The 18,518-nt window shown below is 37.9% G+C and overlaps 2 protein-coding genes across 2 annotated transcripts in view; one reads left to right on the forward strand and one right to left on the reverse strand.

The window, feature by feature from the left end:
• LOC135206354 (pre-mRNA 3'-end-processing factor FIP1-like) overlaps positions 1 to 6,885 on the forward strand; it is a 301,272-nt gene extending 294,387 nt beyond the window's left edge. Inside the window, exons 5-7 of the mRNA XM_064237774.1 lie at positions 1,895 to 1,989; positions 2,473 to 2,739; positions 6,443 to 6,885. Coding sequence (XP_064093844.1) covers positions 1,895 to 1,989; positions 2,473 to 2,739; positions 6,443 to 6,581 — 501 coding nt within the window. The 3' untranslated portion in view covers positions 6,582 to 6,885. The remainder of the gene's footprint in view (positions 1 to 1,894; positions 1,990 to 2,472; positions 2,740 to 6,442) is intronic.
• Positions 6,886 to 7,118: 233 nt separating this feature from the next.
• The window catches only part of LOC135206282 (omega-amidase NIT2-like), a 144,097-nt gene continuing 132,697 nt past the window's right edge, over positions 7,119 to 18,518 (reverse strand). The window contains exon 8 of the mRNA XM_064237702.1: positions 7,119 to 7,542. Within this exon, the coding sequence (XP_064093772.1) occupies positions 7,454 to 7,542 (89 nt within the window). The 3' untranslated portion in view covers positions 7,119 to 7,453. The remainder of the gene's footprint in view (positions 7,543 to 18,518) is intronic.

An 18,518-nucleotide genomic window follows, 5' to 3' on the forward strand; every position in this document is an offset into this window, starting at 1 on the left:
CTCATATTACACCATTCAATCGTTATATAATTCAATGGAACATGAATGGAATATTAACAAGAATGCACTTAGGAGAATTCCAACGACTCATTAGCGAACACGAACCAATGATTTTATGTATAAAACATAAAGGAAAACATGTTCCAAATATAGGTAAATATCTACTAGCCACAACATCACAGGACAATGAAAATGATTTAGGAACAGCAATATATGTCCATACTAAAATTATATACAACAAAGTAGATATAGATTACACTGAATTGCAAATTTCAGCAGTGAAAATAAAAAATATGCTTGAATTTATTAACTTATATAACCAGCCTAATAAAAAGTATGATTTAAACAAATTACAGGAAATAATAAAAGAATTTAAGAATCCCATATTAATTGTAAATTTCAATGCGCATAAGCCATTATGGCACTATAACAATATTACGGTGGATAAAGATAGAACAAAAATATTAAGGCAGGACAGTGGTAATACGTGGATCTTCAGCTTATCCATGGTATTCTTCCTTAGAGACCTCATTTCAAAAGCTCATAGTACCTCTCTTGGAGAGGATATTTTCCTTTTATGTAAAGTGAAGGCACATGAAATTAGTCATAGCCACTTTCATGGCTTTTAAACATAATTCATCTCTTTCTGCAACACTGCAAATGACCTTTTGGAGGTGTAAGTCTGTCTTTTCATCGCATTATTTAAAGGAAGTGGAAACTACTTATAATAATTGCAGTACATGGGCTTCTTCTCGGTAGCTGGCGTTGTGTGGGAGTCTTGAGGTACTGTGTACCGGAGTACCCTCCAGTTTTTATGGTTGAGTAATGGTTTGTTTTAAATTTTTGATGGTATTAGGCGACATATTTCTCTGGTTATTTATGTACATTGCTCTATAAACCGAAAACATTATTGAAAAGCAGATCTCGTACAGATTTCCCACCCCATCCTCCCCTTCAGGTGGATGAAGCTTTGTTGGACGAGTCAGCTTTAACTATTTTAGGTGTAACCTTTGACTCACATCCAACTTTTGAGAAACACATAATGAGTTTTGCAAATGCCACACGAAAGTTAGGTATTGTTCCTAAGGCCTCGTATATTTATAACAGTGATAACATTTTTTTATATAAACTACAAACCTTTTTACTTTATCAAGCGAAAAGTTCTCTCTGCTGAGAACAGGAGCCATGAAAAATTTAGCAGTGAAAGTTGTCTTCATAGATGTTACAGGGATTGTATCTTGTGGTGTAGGTTTACCAGTGGGTTTATCATCATTGAATCAAGGTGAATGTGGAGATGGATCAGATTGTCCCAGATGTTAGCTTTTCAAGAAATGTATACATGAAATCCCAGGCCAATTGGAGTGGTATTCACTGTGATTTTATTGAGCTCAGGTTTGTGCCAAGGCAAAATACTTATTACTTTGAAATTTGGAATGTTTAAGTGTTTTTTGAAAACAAAAAATTAGTTCATTTAAAATTTTTTGGTAGTGAAATATGAAAACTTATTCCCCATAGGATTGTTAATGCAATGGACCTGATATATATGTAGAATAATGTGGAAATCCAAACTCCACAATTCATTTATGAGGGATGTATAGTTTGCTAAATAAACAGAAGATTTTGACTGCCATTTTAGTTAAGCTAAAGAGATCAACTGCTTAGGTAAGCAAATGCTGTATATTTAGTAAAATATACCTCATAAAACAACAGGTTTTCAATTTTTTTTCAAGTTTGAGATTCAAAACGTAGTGACTGATGTATTTTTTATCTTAACAGAGATTATTTGGGATAGTTTCAATTTAGTTTTGAGTTAGCACTCTGCAAACTTTCTTACAATTGTTCTTTTACTTACATCCAACTTCTTTCTATAAAGTATTCTCTTATTCTGTTCTAGGTAATGACAGCTGATAGAAGAGAGTACTCAAACAAAGTGATGAACGGCCCACCTCCAGTACAAACATCATTCATGCCAGGATACAATGATATGGAGTGAGTATTTCAGTTTGCATATTTAAAAAGTTCATAATAAATTGTTAAGGTTACCATCTGAAAAGCTGTTTTTTTATAGTATTATCCTTAGAGAAGAAACTTTTAAAAGATGAAATTGTTTGTTTGAAATATTGTGTCGTTCCTATTTTTTAAATCTGAAGACAAATGTTTGGTATTAATAGTTAGTGTCCATGTCTTGCCTACCTTTGTATGGATTACCGCTACGTGTGTCTTGTATGGTGCACGGTGAAGATTATTAATTACGTATTCAGCCCTCAGATGCATTGCTTTTGCTCTTGCTTTTCATTCTATTTCTTTGGCCTCTACTCTTATAACTGTTTAACTTCCTAAATGAAGTCATGTTCCAATGTTTTACTTTAATTTGAAACTTTTATAATGTAGTTCAAGTCTAAAGTTCTTTGGTAGAGAAGAGGTTGTAGATGTTGATCTAGAATGTTAAATGTGACTCTGTATCTGTTGCAGATTTGGTGGCAATCCATATGGCGAAACTTACTACCCACCTCCTGAAGCTCAACCATATTATGGAGGCCCTCCTCCATTTCCTCCAATTCACTGGGGAGGTTCTGATGCTCCCATTTCGAACCAAAGTAGCTGGGAAGGTGGTGGTGGAGGAGGTGGTGGTGGTCATAATGTTACACCAGTGTCAAGTAGCTCTAATTACTTTGATGAGAGTTCAAACATGAGTGCACCACCTCCCTTACAAGAGCAAGAAGAAGAAAGACATTCTCGGTATGTAGTGTTAACCTTTTAATTCATTTTTAGTTCTAGGAAATTAACTTCAGTTTTGTAAAATTTGTATTTCGAAATTTTTTTACATATTCTATAAAACGGTAATTTTGAGTGGTTATCTATTTGATATTGAACTTACTTGTCCACAGCAGTTTTGCTACAAGATATAATTAATCTGTAAAGGACAAGCTAAATAACAGCATGATTCACAACTGTAGTTTTTGTACAAGAAACAGCCATCCGTAACATAATTCAAACTGTATTGAACAGAACGTATCAAACGCGTGGAAAAATATGTCCAAAAGATGTTAACATTTTTTAAAGAATATCAGTTGTTCAGACTTGGATATTGCAGTTTTTGGCTAAAAAATTTATTTATAAAGTATTAAAACTACATAACAGTTAATCAAACTTATTCAGCTACTGTGGTGTTTTAAGAAAAGTTAATGTAAAATAACAATGTTTTTATTATAGCATTTCAAACTTTCCTGTGCAGTGTTGGTATAGGAAAACTTGTCTATGAAATATTCAAACTATTTTTTCAAGCTAGAGTTTTTGCTTTCTCACAAACTTTTTTTACCAGTATGCTTTTTTTTTCTGGTCTTAAGGGAGAAAACAAGGCAAAAAGTTATCACAGGCCCAGCCTTATCTTAATGAGATCTTAAACAGAAAATGATTTGGGGGTCTCTTCTGTTAACTGTTGTCAATACTTGATCATTTGCACACAATGGTTGTGTTAGGTATGATTTATAAAATCTAGGCTGTTAACCCAAGCACTGGGACACATTTGACCATTCAGCACTTAAGACATTAAAACAAGTGAATTGGAGCTGTTGATCAGTAAATTCAAAACAAAGAGGTCCAGAAAATAAAGGAAATAAAATTGTATCTAAAGAAGGAACAGAGAAAACTCCTGTTTCTCCAAGAAATACAGAAGTGTTGCACAGCAAGATCAAAGAAGTGGGAGTGATATAAAGTAAAAGGCTACAGTGCAGATGCAGTTTGGGCCCTCAGGGATAATGCAAATACCCTTTAGTAATGCCTTCAGTGCACCTTTGGGGGAACATTAGGTTGAAAATAAAAAGAAACTATGGATACATTTTAACCAGAACTCAGTTTGGTCTATGAATCTACATAAATGAAAATGGGAGGCCCCTGGAATGAGTTGCTAGAACACAAAAACTGTCAGTTAATATACAGTAATACCACGAATTATGTAATTCGAGTTGCGCGAATTCACAATAGCACAAACTTTTCATTGGAACCTAACTAATCATATGCGAGTTCTTCACAGTAGAGCAAACATTTGTGAATCCTCCAGAAACACTGCAAAACTCTGCAAAAGTGTTTGGTTAATTTACTATGTAAATTAAAAAAAGCTGGCAAAAGTTGAATAATAGTTGAATTGAGAATATTATAATTCTTATAAAATTTGTGTTTTATTGTAATCATATTGCATGTAGTATCATATTACAATATATGAACAGAACGATGATGCGCCATTTGCATTCTGATTTTGTTTACAGCCTTAAATTAATCAGCTGTTTGTGTTTTACTGATATCATAACTGTGTTTAGTTGCTGAATGGAACTTAATTCAGATACATTCCTTTCTTAAATTATCAAAGCTGGGTTTTACAAAGCTGATTCTATATCATGTTTTTCATACACGTCGCCTAAAAGGAAAACCATTGTTTTCTTTACAGTCCATTGCCATTCTCAAATAACTGCTAATAAAAACAATACAATAGTGAACGACAATTATTGTAACAGTTATCGTTCATATGACTGAATCGTTCTAAAAGTTTACAAACTGCTTTGCATGCTGCCTCACTTGATGTTTGCTGCATTTTGTTATATAAGCATTGGGAGACGTGAAAATAGAAAGTGTCATAAAATCATTTTAAAAAATGCCATGGATGGTACCAAAGTTAATTTGTATGATATCGACGACGAAGCCGAAGTCGACTCGTCAGAACTAGACTGGAATCCCTATGCTGGTGGCATATGTGATCAATCTTGTGATATATATGAGTGAGAAACTTTTAATGAAAAATGAATATTATGTTGTCCTAAATGTTATTACTACCGTAATTACACTACCTTTGAAATTTCTAAAAGGTTACTGAAAGATAAAGGTTGCTGTGAGCGCAACCATAACTCGGATGTTTACATTTTCTCAGCTGGGATCGCATAGGTAAAAGTTTGTTTAGTTGATTTAGAATTACTCTTCAAATAGGCTATTTGAAGCTATTTGTTATGAAGATATGACAGTGATATACAGGCAGTCCCCGGGTTACGACACGGTTCCGTTCTTGAGACGTGTCATAAGCCAAAAATTGTCGTAAGCCGAAACGTCGTCAAAAATCCTAAGAAAACTTACTTGCATTAAAAACTGTGTAAACTGTATTCTTATAGCAATTTTCATAAAAAAAAACTTCAAATATTGATTATTTTGCATTTTTGGAGTCATATTTCTTCTGCCAGATTGGCATTGTAAGCGTTGTAACCCTGGAACATGCATCGTAAACCTGGAAATAATGTCTGATCATATAATTGAAAAGCGTTGTACCCTTGGAACGTTGTAAGCCAGGGACTGCCTTAAGGTAAAAATGGTTGTATTACTTTAATATCAGTTTAATTTATAGTGACCCTTCATGTATGTTGGTTGTTAGGGTATAGCACTGAGGCCAAGGCTAGCCTACCGATACACATCTTAGTATTGAAGGTTAGATTTTTAGAATTTTAGTATAAGACTACCCCTAATTTTTAGGGATGAATTTTAGGATTTAAAGGTCGTCTTATACGCGGAAATATATGGTATATAAACATGAAAGTAAAATATAATTTTTAAAATTTGTTTTGGACTCATAGTTCTCAATTACAATCCCTTCTTGCTCAGGATGATGAGAAAAACACAAAATTAAACCATCCCTCAATAGTCTCAAGACATTATCTCAATAAATATTTTTAGGTTGCATAAAATATTTATTGGCAAATTTTCCTACATCTTCATTTTGACAGAATCTCTATGGATGATACTTCATTTACTTCATTAGAGCTAGAGCCTCAAATGATTATTGCACACTCCATGGGATTGTATTTATATTTCATGTATTCATCCTAATTTTGTTTTATCTGTCAGTTCATTGAAACGTGGGAAAGCAGCTGGTGTATATGTTTGAAACATTTTAAAAATTCCGTTTGTTGTTACACATTTATTTGCCGTACACCCCTTTAATTTGTCACCTTGTCAGGTGTCCTTTCAGCCATGGTTTGTGTCCAGCCATTCCCATCCTTACCATTTCTCCATTTCTCCTCCTCTTTCTATTAGGTAACCAAGCCATCTCAGTCTTTGAGATCTCATGCTGCTTTTGGGCCTTTGAACACATGATCGCTCCGTAAAAGTGAAGAAAACTACTATGACATCTTTACATGCAGGCACCATTAGCAGTAATCCATTAATCTTTCAAAACTTTTATTTTTTCTTTAATTCCCACCCCTTCACCATCAGTTCTTGTTCCATTGACTAGACATGGAAAGACACTTACTCCAGTTACATCATGTAACCCAAGCATCTCTGAAACCATTGAGACTTGGATTTATCTTGAATGAATCAATGTATTTTTGTATGTGTACATTTATCAGGCAGAATAATTAGTTAGTAAATTTGAAAAATGTTTTCACCACTTCATTTCTTTCAGGTCACGAAGAAGTCACAGATCTCGAAGCCGTTCACCTACTCGCCATAAACATTCAAGCAGTAGGCACAGGTCAAGATCCCGGTCACCCTCACACAGACATAAACGTAAAAAGTCCAAGAGAGAGAGGGATGCAGATTAACATGAATAGAACTATGTAAAAAGCTGCATTACATTGGACACTGATGCAGTCGAATGTTTTCACAGTACAATAGAAGATGGTTTCCAGTTCTATTCCTTTGGCAGTGCTTGGAAATTCCCATTCCAAATCTCTTGGTTTTTAAGTTAAAATGAACAATGTTGTTTCTTTCATATTCTTTGATGTAAATTGGCAGTTTAGTTTTAGTATTAAGTTTTATGCTTTTTGAATTTTTTTTTCATCAGAAATGTAGGTTTATGCTGTTCAGGAAATCTATTTATCTGTTAATAAGACAAAAACTCAATCACTTGTTTCTTTTTCATTTCTATTCCAAGCCATTAGTTGACCTAAATAAAAATGATGGAAGAAAGACTGGAACATCCTAGTTTTACTCCCATTTGTAATTTTAGGTGTTTCCTAGCTTTTTTCATGAAATGCAATGGAAGTCACCGACTGAACTGGAAATTAAGGGATTTTCAAGTTTTGTCCGGTCAAGCAGACCACAGTGTCAGTGATGACAGAGGTAAAGACAAAAAAAAAAAGGTTCGTCTTTTGTTTATCTTCAAAAATAAACAACAGATACCATTGTGAAAAGAAATAACTTCATTTTGACTACCAATCACACACAAACTAAATATACAATTTTATGTATAAAGATATATATATAAGAAATATATCCATTTTTACAACACCCAGAAAGTTAGTCACATTGAAATGCAATTAAAAGTCTACAAAAAAAAAAGAGCAAATTAAAATGCAGTAAATAATATAAAGGAATCAGCAGAATTGATGGTAAATATTATACTTTGCAACATTATCAAAATAGAAAGGCTATTCATAAGCTGGAGCTCTGAATCTATAAGGCCATTTGCTACCTATGACTTTTGAACAACATCATATACGTCTGTTCTTTTTTGCTTGAGTATTGGTACCATTTGCCTCACTTTCTCCACATAGTCAAGATCTGAAAAAAAAATTAAGTTAAAACAGTCAAGGAAAATTCAAAGGAATGATTTCTAGAGGAAAAAACTTCCATCAACAATGGTATTATTCAGCAAAACACAAATTTCACATACTAGTAATCCCTCAATTATCTGGATCTTGATTGTCTGATGCTCAATATTATACAGACACCACCATCCTCAGGAAACCTTGGTAACACTGCATACACTCAAGAAGAGACCGATTGATGGTTTAGGGATGTGGGAAGCCTGGAAAAGTTTCCAAGGTTGGGGGGGGGCAGATGGCTGAGCACCATTGGGGAGTGGAGGAGCAGTAATGCTATTTAAGAGAAATGTTCACCAAGAGAAATGGTCGTTTGTTCCTACATAAATACAACTTTCGGTCTTTACATCAGTTTAGTAAGTTTTTTATGCTTATGTTTTGTATTGGTGAAATGTGGTTGATGTTCAATGTATGGGAAACATGTTTGATTTTAGAAAATGTTGATGTATTTAAGTTGTGTTGTGACCATAGAAAACAAGATGGCGGCGGCATGTGGTGGAAAGGTAAACAATAACAGAGCACGGAGTAGAGGACATGAGGATCTGGTATTTGGTATAGTAGTAGAGAGCTCTATGTCTTGTAGGAGTTTGTGGGTTGTAAGTCATGTTGTGGTGTTCAAAGTCTTAAGCGGGATTATACTGGGACTGAAGAATGTGAACAGGTGGGTAGATTGCACATTTGTGCCACAAAGGAAAGATTAGGATAGGAGAAATTCAAACTGGTAGCAGTAGCGTGGTCAACTGAAGATGGTCAGATCAGATAGTGAACAAGGGAGATAAGATGGAGAAGGGATTGTCCGAGATTTAGCAGGATACAAGAAGAGTTCCAAGGAAGTAGAGGGCAAGTCGAAGCTTGGCTAGTGGTGTGTCGAGAAGTAAAATATCGGGGAATAGAGATAAGAATGAGCTTAAAAGGGAAAGTCTAGAAGTAGCAAAAAAAAAATGGATAAGAGATGAACCTAAGGGTACAGTGGGCTCAAAGATAATCCTAATCAAACTAGATGAAGTTTATCTAAAAGACACGCTAATGGAGAATTACAGTGAAATTAAAAACTATTTTAAAATAGGAAGATAATAGTAAAAAGATGAGACTTTTTAATTAGGTACAAAAGGCAAGAGTCAGAGCATAACAGAGCAATGGGGAAAAGCATACTTGAAGGAGAAACTAATGGTTTTCATGTATTGGAACAAGCAAATCTCACAGAAAAAAAAAAAATAAATGGTATTAGCAGCTTTCCATCTCCAATGTCATACCTTGGCTCAGGAGGATATATTATGGGAGGCAGTGGATTGGATACTCTGTGGGAAACTATATACATGCTGCTGGAACATTGATACACATGATGACTGGATATGCATATGCTCAAGGCTGTCGGAGCTCCCGTATTGACATCAGCTGCTTTGTTATCCCAACCAGTGAAGATTTAATTTATGAAAGTCAGAAAGAAAATATTAATTCAATACTTGAATAGCTTCTGGATGGTGGCTGTGTCTGTGCCACCGACATTCGTCTTGGTCACTAGAATCAAAGATGTCTGAAACTGAATGCAGACAGTTTACCGAAGGTGCTACTTTACTGTTGAGAAAAAAAAAAAAAGACCGCCTGTGGAGTGGAAACTTCACAGATCAAACTACTGAACAAAACCTCATGCGAATGTTTAAATCCTCAGAGGGCCTGACTTGTGGACGTGGAATTACTGAGAGTACTGTAACAAAGTGAATTCATGCATTTCCCCACTGCATTCCTCTCTCTGAAGTAATTGAACAGTCTTCAAATATCCATACATTATCTGAACAACACAAGGACTTACAAGAAAGGTCTCAGGTTCAAGACCACAAAGACCTAGCAACCTTTCTACAATGGCTGAATGCCCATTCTCCTTTCACATGGTCTAACCAGACACCACTAGTGGCTATATCCACAGGCCTAGTGGCAGATGCATCTGTTAACCGTGACCGACCCCATGAAATAGGTGATGCTGCTGCTACCTCAATAGATGGGACAGTGTTCTCTGATGTAACACTGAAGTGCAGTGATTTTGTCATAACCATAAGTGGTAGTATGAATACACTCAAGATCTGTGGGCAACCTGTTGTTGTTGATCCCACATTGTTATTTAACAGAATAACCTGTGTTATTAAAAGCATTTCTTAAATGGATGGAAATTTTTTTATTGCTATAACTAGATTAACACTTGCAAGGTCAGAATCAAAGCCAGTTGTTGTGACTGGTACTGACACTGATTTGCTGGTCATTCTTGTATCCTGTACATGTATGATCACAGACCACCCATCGTATATGATATCCAAGTCATACTGAATGCTATTGGTGGTATGAAGATTCATCCCAATGATGCTGCATGCCAGTACTGGTTGCAACACTACATCTGCTTTCTTTGGTCAGGAAAAGGAGAAAGCATTCTTAATTGCTCAAATTGAGTCTTGATATGCTTGAAGTGTTCAAAAGTTCTCAAAGCTCTAATGACAATATTTCTATGGCCAGAGGAGAGCAGTTCCTTCTAAAACTCCATGGGATTGGCAACATCAAGACAACATGATGGTCTCAGTTGGAACAGATAAATCAGTGGCACCAGAATGTCTACTCAAACCTGTGGCATGCAGGTGCAAAGGTCATTATGGGAAGGGTTGTGGCTGCAGGAAACTTAGATTACACTGCACCTCAATGTACAGCAAGTGTTAGGGTCAAACTTCTACAAACATTGCAGATGTCTAAATGAAGATATTTAACTTAATTCCAAAACGTGCTAAGAACATTCAAGAATCCTAAACCTACTTTCGTTGGTTACTTTTCTTAAAGATTGTATTGGAAGATGTTTATTATGTTTATTTGTTTAATAATACACCAATAAAATGTACTTTTAATGTTTTGAAGTCTAAATTCTATCTACAATTTAGTAATTTTTAAAGGTCTCTATGAGGTATGTTATAACAGGGGTGGCCTATATTTTGGACATGATTTCTGACTTAAGCTCCTGATAGATTTTCTTGGGCTTTTAATATGTCAAAGTAGTACATTATATTTCTGAATTATGGTGGAAAAATCAACTTTACATGTTTTTTGTATTTTCGCTAATATTATGACTAATGCTCTTGGACTAAGTGGAGATAAAATATGGAAGCTAACAGAGGAAGCACAATGGAGTGATGGTTTGATAGAGAAAGAAAAGGAGAAAATAAAAAAAGTTACTAATGGACTTGATTAGATTGAGAGTTATGTAAATGATACAAAAGAAATCCAGCTAAACCAATAGTAGGATTTTCTTGGAGTAAAACTTTTAATGAAGTTGTAGCAATGAAAGTGGGAGAGAGATACAAGAAAGTTCTTGGTAATGTTAGATATGGCAACTAGGTATTGTCGGGCTTTTTGGATGAAAGATAAGAAACCAGAAACTACAATAAAGACACATTTTGATGGCTGGTTTGCTATATTTGGAGCACCTTCCAAATTATTGTCAGACAATGGGGGAGAATTTCAAAATGAAAAAGTAAGGAGGATGGCAGAAAGATGGAATATTAAATATCTGCCACAGCATCGGAATCTCCATGGAGCAACGGATTATGCGAAAAGACCATAGGCATAAACAAAGAAACTTTAAGAAAGATGATATAGAGAATGAGGAAGTGGATTGGTCCATAGCTTTATGATGGGTAGTGAATGCTAGGCTCCGCTTAAAGAAAACTGTTAATGGGCTCAAGGATGTAGCAAAAGCATGGTATAGTAAGGTGGTAAAAGTAGTGGAGGAACTTAAAAGGCATGAAAAGTAGACTGGAACCTAATATATTCTTTTGGAAAAAAAGACAATAAATTGAATGGTATTTTGTGTACACGTTGATGATTTTTGCTACGGAAGAACTGAAGGATTTTTAAAGGAAACCATTGGGATATTGCAAGTAGGAGAACATGATAGTAGAAGGTTTATGTATATAGTAGTAATAGTAGAGCAGAAGGAGAATAGATTTTGTCTAAATCAGTTGCAGTATATAAATTCTATAAGAGAACCAGAAGCTAAAAGATTTACAGTCAGTAGAATGTTAGGGCAGAGGGAGGTAACAGAGTATAGATCAGTGGTAGGACAGTTGAATTGGGTATCACTACATACCATGCCAGAAATATCATATGATGTTAGTGAATTAAGTAAAGCCTTTAAAGGACAACTCAAGATATGAAGAAGGAGTTATAATAAGTGAGATGGAAGAAGAAAGGATTTATTGGGAAGCCTATGCAGATGCTTCATTTGGGAATATAGAAGATGGCTATACTCAATTGGGTTATGTTAGTATATTCTTGACAGGTGGTAAGAGAAGTCCTATATGGAGGAAGTCCAGAAAATCCCAGAGAGTAGCAAAATTCACCATTGAAACAGAACCTCTGAAAGGGAGAGGCTATAGAAGGATAGATATATTTCAAACATTTGTGGGAAGAGGTAGTACCAGGCCTGGCCTCTCTCAAGTGGTACCGTTGCACTTCTGCTCCCGTTGCCAAGCCTACGGGTACAACCATGCTACCCAGGGTTCTTCAGACCCCTGCTGTACCAGTACCAGCCGCAGTAGGCTCCCTACCCAGGCCTTCAGTACCAGCCCTGGTCTGCTAGTGGTATTGTTGTTCCTGTTCCCGCTCACATGGGTGCAAACGCTACCTGGGGTTCTCCAGACCCCCGGTGTAACAGTACTGCTCTGGTAGACTTCTTACCTGGACCTTCCATACCAGCCCGCTGCTCCCATTGCCGAGAGCATGGGAGCAACTGCTACCCAGGGTTCTTCGGACCACTGGTGTACTGGTACCAGCCCCAGTGAGCCACCTACCAGGGTAAAGTATCTGAACATGGTGACAGACACTGTAGTAGTGGGGGTCCTCCCTTTGGATTCTTGTTTCAGCAGGTTCATAGAAGCAGCACAGAAGTTCGTCTCGGCAGGAACAACCCACTGGTAGCAACACATAGTTCTGGTTCACCTGTAACCATTGTTGATTTGGGTCCTCAGGTGAAGGGAGTAGGTCTCCAGGGAGAGACCCGTTCTCTTATCTTCCTCTGTCAGAGAAAGTGAGGAGAGAGCTAGCTTGGTAGCTAGACGACAGGAACTTCTCTTTAGGGGTGCCATTGGGCACTCCCCCTCCTGAGGTGCTCTTGTTTTTTGGACACATCTGCTAGGGATAGAGTGCACACCTGGAGGAATCTTAGTTACAGGTGTGTGGGACCAGAATGCGAAGTACCTCCACATCAACGTTCTGAAACTCAAGGTAGCTTTTTTTTTTTTACCCCAGTGAGAGTTTCGGGCCGGAATAGAGGGGCACTCCTTTGTGTTGATGAGTGGCAACTCTACAGTAGTAGCAAACACCAATAAGCAACATGAACTAGAGTCCCTCCATCCAAACAGGTTGATGGTGCAGGTACCAAGTGGTAGCTAGGTAAATTTCAGTGTCTCGGAACGGGGTGGCAGACAAGCTCAGTATCTAAAGCCTGGAGATAGGATTCTTAGACATTACTGAAGGACTCCAAGTTATGGGGAATCCCAGCCATGATCTCTCCATAACTGGTACGACAAAGGTCACCAGAGTAGTTCATTGTGCTGGACCATGGGTTGCGATGGAGGCTCTGATCACCCCGAATGAACTTTAAGATGGGAATACTTCAGTGGTTTAGGCTTGGAGATCCCAATGACTCTTGGTGATTGCAAGATAACTTCCCCTCCAGACAGAATATTAACAATGTACAAGAACTGTAACAGACTGCCTTCAAAGTCACGGCCGACCAACAACAAAAGTTTGACTAATTATGAAATCAACAAACAACTGATAACCATTACTTAAGCGCCACTAAACGTACATTTAAAATTACTAAATACATGAAACAACCAAGCATAATATTTTCACAACTAAATACAAATACAACAAAATACAATATCTTCCTTTCATACAATACACACTTCCATTTACATAAATGAGGAGGAAAATATGGAAAAATACATTAGAGCTTATGGCAAAGTACAATATCTCTTGTTGAACTTTCAACAGTGGCTGTGTACCAGGGGAAATGAACCGTCATCTGTAGTTGGTGTAGTCAACAGGGTATCTCTACAATCAGAGCCCCTATTCAGCAGGTAGCAGACTTTCTTGCCATGGGAAGCTTCTCTTTGTCTCAGCCATTAAGCTGCCCTTGGCCAAATCCTTCAGTTAAAGGAAATATATCTCTCGTCTCCATGAGGGACCTTTATACTTTTGAGAAGTTTCAAACAGTCTTGCCCACCCCATCCTAAGCTCGGCGAAGAGAGTAGGTGAGCTTTATGGCCTTCAATACTAAGCACTCAATGGGAAGGGGATCTGTTATACTCGAGTTGGTTCAAGAATTCATACATTGAGGCTCAGAATCCATAGGTCCCTGACACTTGATTCAGTTCTGTTCCAATCCCCTCTGGAAGGACTTTGTATGTGTATGTATGATTGGAACAAGTCACTACTTTGTCTAGTTAGAGTGCTGCAGTACTCTGCAGTACTACCTTAAGAGAACTCAGCATCTCAGGCCTGAGTGTCAACACCTCTTCATGAGTACTAACTTGGCCAAGGAAAATGTGTCCAAGAACACAAACTCTTTTGAGCTTTGTGAGACAGCAACGAGCTTAGTCTTCGTCTGACAAGGTAAATGGGAGTTATTTCTGGTAAGTGATCACAATTAGCTGGATCACCCTGTCCATTGCATTTTGGAAGAACTTGTTGGTTCAACAGGCCATATAGGCAGGTATGTGATCGCACTAGACCACATTTACCTCAAATTATCTTCAGAATTTGCCCAGAAGTCTTTGAACACGGTTTTCCTTGGATCTTGTGTTGACTCCCCAACTGAGTTGTGTGGTTCATCCAGCAAGTTTGTGGGTGACTACATGATGAGGGCATCCTGGCCTTCATCTTGTGCAGATGGTTTGGATGTATGTCTCACCCCCCCCCCCCCCCCCCACCCCTTCTCTATAGACAAGGGAAGAGAGGGATATCCTTATTAGCAAATTTTAGTCTGCAATACTCTTGAGTTCTTCCAAGCCTTTTTTTCTAATTAATGACACCACTCATTACTTAAGCCCGGATTCTAGCAGTTGCAATAAACCATGTCCAACAAGCTAGAAGTGCAGGATTCCTTCCTCAACTTTTGCAGACCAGGAAGGTATTCCTGGGTGGGTAGAACCAAACCAATTGGTTCAGTGATTTACTCAGACTCTACCCTCCAATGAGTAAGTCTCCTATGTAAAGATCAAAGACTTTTATTTGTGCAGGAACTAATAACAAATTTTTAAAAGTAATTTGCATTTTTCCTAACATGCAACCCTGGAGGGCTTTACATTTCTGGAGTAGAGGAAATTTTTGTGGAAATCATTAGAATGATGCATCTTTTTAATGATCCCAAGGAAGAGTCATCATCTTTTCTTGCTTCGTGCTTCCCAGAGAAAAAGAATGCTCCCTGGTCCAGCTGTTCATGTAATGGACTTTCTCTGCCTCTAGCCTACCAGAGGAAATATGCTTTCTCAGAGATCACTGCCATTATTTAGGTTGACCCGGACCTGACTTATCTGTCTCAGTCTGTCCCTAGAACATATGCATGTGAAGGGAACCTCCCTATCACAATCAAGAGACAATGTCACCCGACTTGACTGCCATAGCAGCATATTGATCTTTGGGCCTGTCATTGACCAATATTATTTCTTATTCTTGGGCCTCCATGCACTTCAGGAGAAGCTGCCCTCAAGACTGTTATTCTTGGAGGTAGTGATATTATTTATCTCCTCAACTCTTTGCTTGAGTCAAGCTGGCCCTTCCCCTTCAGTCATAGGAAATCCCAGACTTCCTTGACTCCTCACAGACATTCCAAGATTACATATGTCTACCCCGATAGAAGACAGAGGATGCCAGAGGTGTGGCAGTCTTCCCAGTTGCTGCCAATAGGTGTGATGCCTGTTGAGCCATTAAGCAAGCTTGGCAGCAACATGGAGTGGAAGTATGCCCAGCTCACAGAGGGACCTCACCCTGTGGGAAGAGGTGAAGGTGTTGTTGGGAGTCTTCTACTTCTTTTCCCACTGAACCCATTCACCAGAACCAGCTCTAGATGGAACAGCCCATTCTGTTCTTGATTCCATCCGAAGGGAGACTTCTTGCTGTCCAGTGGTTGGATGGGTCTCCAGCAAGAGACCCAACTCTCTCAGCTTACTCTGTGGACACTCCCCTTCCCGAGGTGCTCGTCTTACAGACGCACCTGCTAGGGACAGAACGCACACCTGAAGAATGTTCGTACCAAAGTGCAAGACCAGAACAACGCACACCTATACATCAGAGACCCAAGACTCAAGGCAGCTTTTTAAGCCCAGTGGGAATTTCCGGTCCAAATGATGGGACACTCCTTGGTGACAACACTACGTTGACAGCATACATCAACAAGAAGAGAGGACTGATGTCCTTCCAGTCACAAGGCTGATGATGCAGGTAAACGAGTAAGCAGTAGCACATTTGGTGGAGCTGTCAGCCAGGTATATTTCCAGGGTCTTGGATGGGGTGGCAGACAAGGTCAGTTGCCAGAGTCTGCTGATAGGGACAGAGTCCCTACACCAAGATATGCAGAGAGACTGCGAATTATGGAAAGTTCCAGCCATGAGCTCTCTGTAACTGATGCAACAGAAGTTACCAGAGTACAGCTCATTAGGGCTGGACTGAGGAGGCTGCTTTTCCAGCACCCAGGGAGCACTTTAAAGGCTGATGCTTTCCTCTCCATTTTTGTCTGATTCAGTAGATGATCTATGGGCTTTGATCACCCTGAATTTCGATTCAACTCCGGTGGCGCCCAGTGGCCACACACAGAGTGGGTCCCAGTTTTGATGGCTCTGTTTTACCAGAAGATTCTCCCATGACACAGCCATCTGGAATGGAAAATGGAATGGAATATGTGATTTTGGCATAAAGCCAAGCACTGGGACCCTTAGAGTCATTCAGCGCTATAGTGATAATGAATACAAATGAAAATATAAATAATGAGTTCAATGGGAATGATATAAATAATGAGTTTAAAATAGATACCCTGATGATCAATGTTTAAAACGGTAAAAATGAAATTAAAAGTTACCATTTATGATAAAAAAAAATAAAGATAAAAATAAAATAATTAATCATATCTATAAAAATGACTAGATATTCTTATAAAATCCACAAGCCTTTAAAAAACTCATAACAGGGCCAAAATTGATGTTGTCTCCTTAAATTTCAGATATAGTTTTACCACCTAGATGGTACATCCGCCTCTCATTTACATACCTGGTGCAGTGAACCAGAATGTGCTCAACTGTCAAAGGGCTATCACAGTGAACACACACTGGAGCACTACCACCATCAAGAAGAAAACTGTGTGTCATTCGGCAGTGACCAATCCTCAACCTTGTTAAAATAACTTCAATCCTCCTGTCGCTTTGATAGGATGATTGCCATATTCCTACTTGAGGTCTAATTGTTTTTAACTTATTGTTAGCAAGAAGGGGAGATGACCATCGCTCCTGCCACTTTCTTAGTATATAGTTACGAATAGAGATTTTCATATCAAAATGGGGGACTCTATTTGTATCAATTTCTCCCTGGGAACAGGCACTCTTTGCTTCTCGGTCTGCTTCTTCATTACCTGGGATCCCAACATGACCAGGAATCCAACAAAAACGTACTGTTTTACGCCTACACGAAATGCAAAACAGCCACGCCTGAGCCTTTTGTACTAAAGGATAAGAAGAATTATAACTATTCAGGCTTTCCAGAGCACTTTTACAGTCTGAGTATATGACAAAAGACTTCTTATTTGAATGATATGCTATATCTAGGGCTTTTACAATAGCAGATAGTTCAGCTGTATATACAGAAGTAGCTGGAGGTAGCTTTGCAACATTACAAAAATTATCAGTGACCACAGCTAAACCTACTCCCTCACTTGACTCTGAGCCATCTGTATAAATTTTATAGTCGCTATTATGAACTTCATCATGTTCTAAAAACAGTGACTTTATTTCTTCATTGGGGGTGTTCTTTTTTACTATATTTTTCTTGCACAGTTCAGCTTTTGGTATGAACCAAGGTGGAATTTTGGAAGAGGCCAATTCATGGACATTCTGAGTCAGTAAACAATTTTCATTTACAGATGCATTTAGCCAGATCTGGAATGGAACAGAAAATCTTGGCTTGAATTTGCTAGCATCAAGTTGATTAATAACTTATTTGATGGATTGCTAGCATTACTTTTAATCCTCATCAAGTATCGGAAGCCTAATTCTTCACGTCGTAAATCAAGTGGAAGTTGGTGCGTATCCACATAAGACTCTCAATGGGGGATGTTGGAAAAGCCCCAGAGCAAATACATAAACCTATATTTTGGACTACATCAAGTTCGTGGAGTTTACTTTTGCACGCTGATGAATAAATCTGGCATCCGTAATCCAACTTTGATCTACATAATGCATCATATAGTTGTAGCAAAGTTTTCTTATCTGCACCCCAGAAGATAAAGAGATTTCTTTACTTTGCACTTTAAATTTGCAATATGCTTAGACCATGTGAGTTTGGAATCAAAAATCATTCCTAAGAACTTGACATCACCCACATATGGTAGAACAGACCCATCAAGTTTCAAATTTGGTACAACTTCTTGATGTCTACTCCTAGTAAAGCGAATAGCAACGGTCTTACTTGTAGAGAACCTAAAACCATTTTGTTTTGCCCATCAAGAGATAGAGTCGATGGATTTTTGTAAATACCTACAAGCTGATTCAGTATCATATGCAGTGCAATAAATAGCTAGGTCATCAACAAAAAGTGAGGCCCATACAGGATTTGAAATTTCACTGATGACGCTATCAATGGCAACAGCAAAACAAGTTACACTCAGCACACTCCCCTGTGGAACACCTTCTA

Source organism: Macrobrachium nipponense, chromosome 29 (assembly GCF_015104395.2).
Source record: "Macrobrachium nipponense isolate FS-2020 chromosome 29, ASM1510439v2, whole genome shotgun sequence".
NCBI lineage: Eukaryota > Metazoa > Arthropoda > Malacostraca > Decapoda > Palaemonidae > Macrobrachium > Macrobrachium nipponense.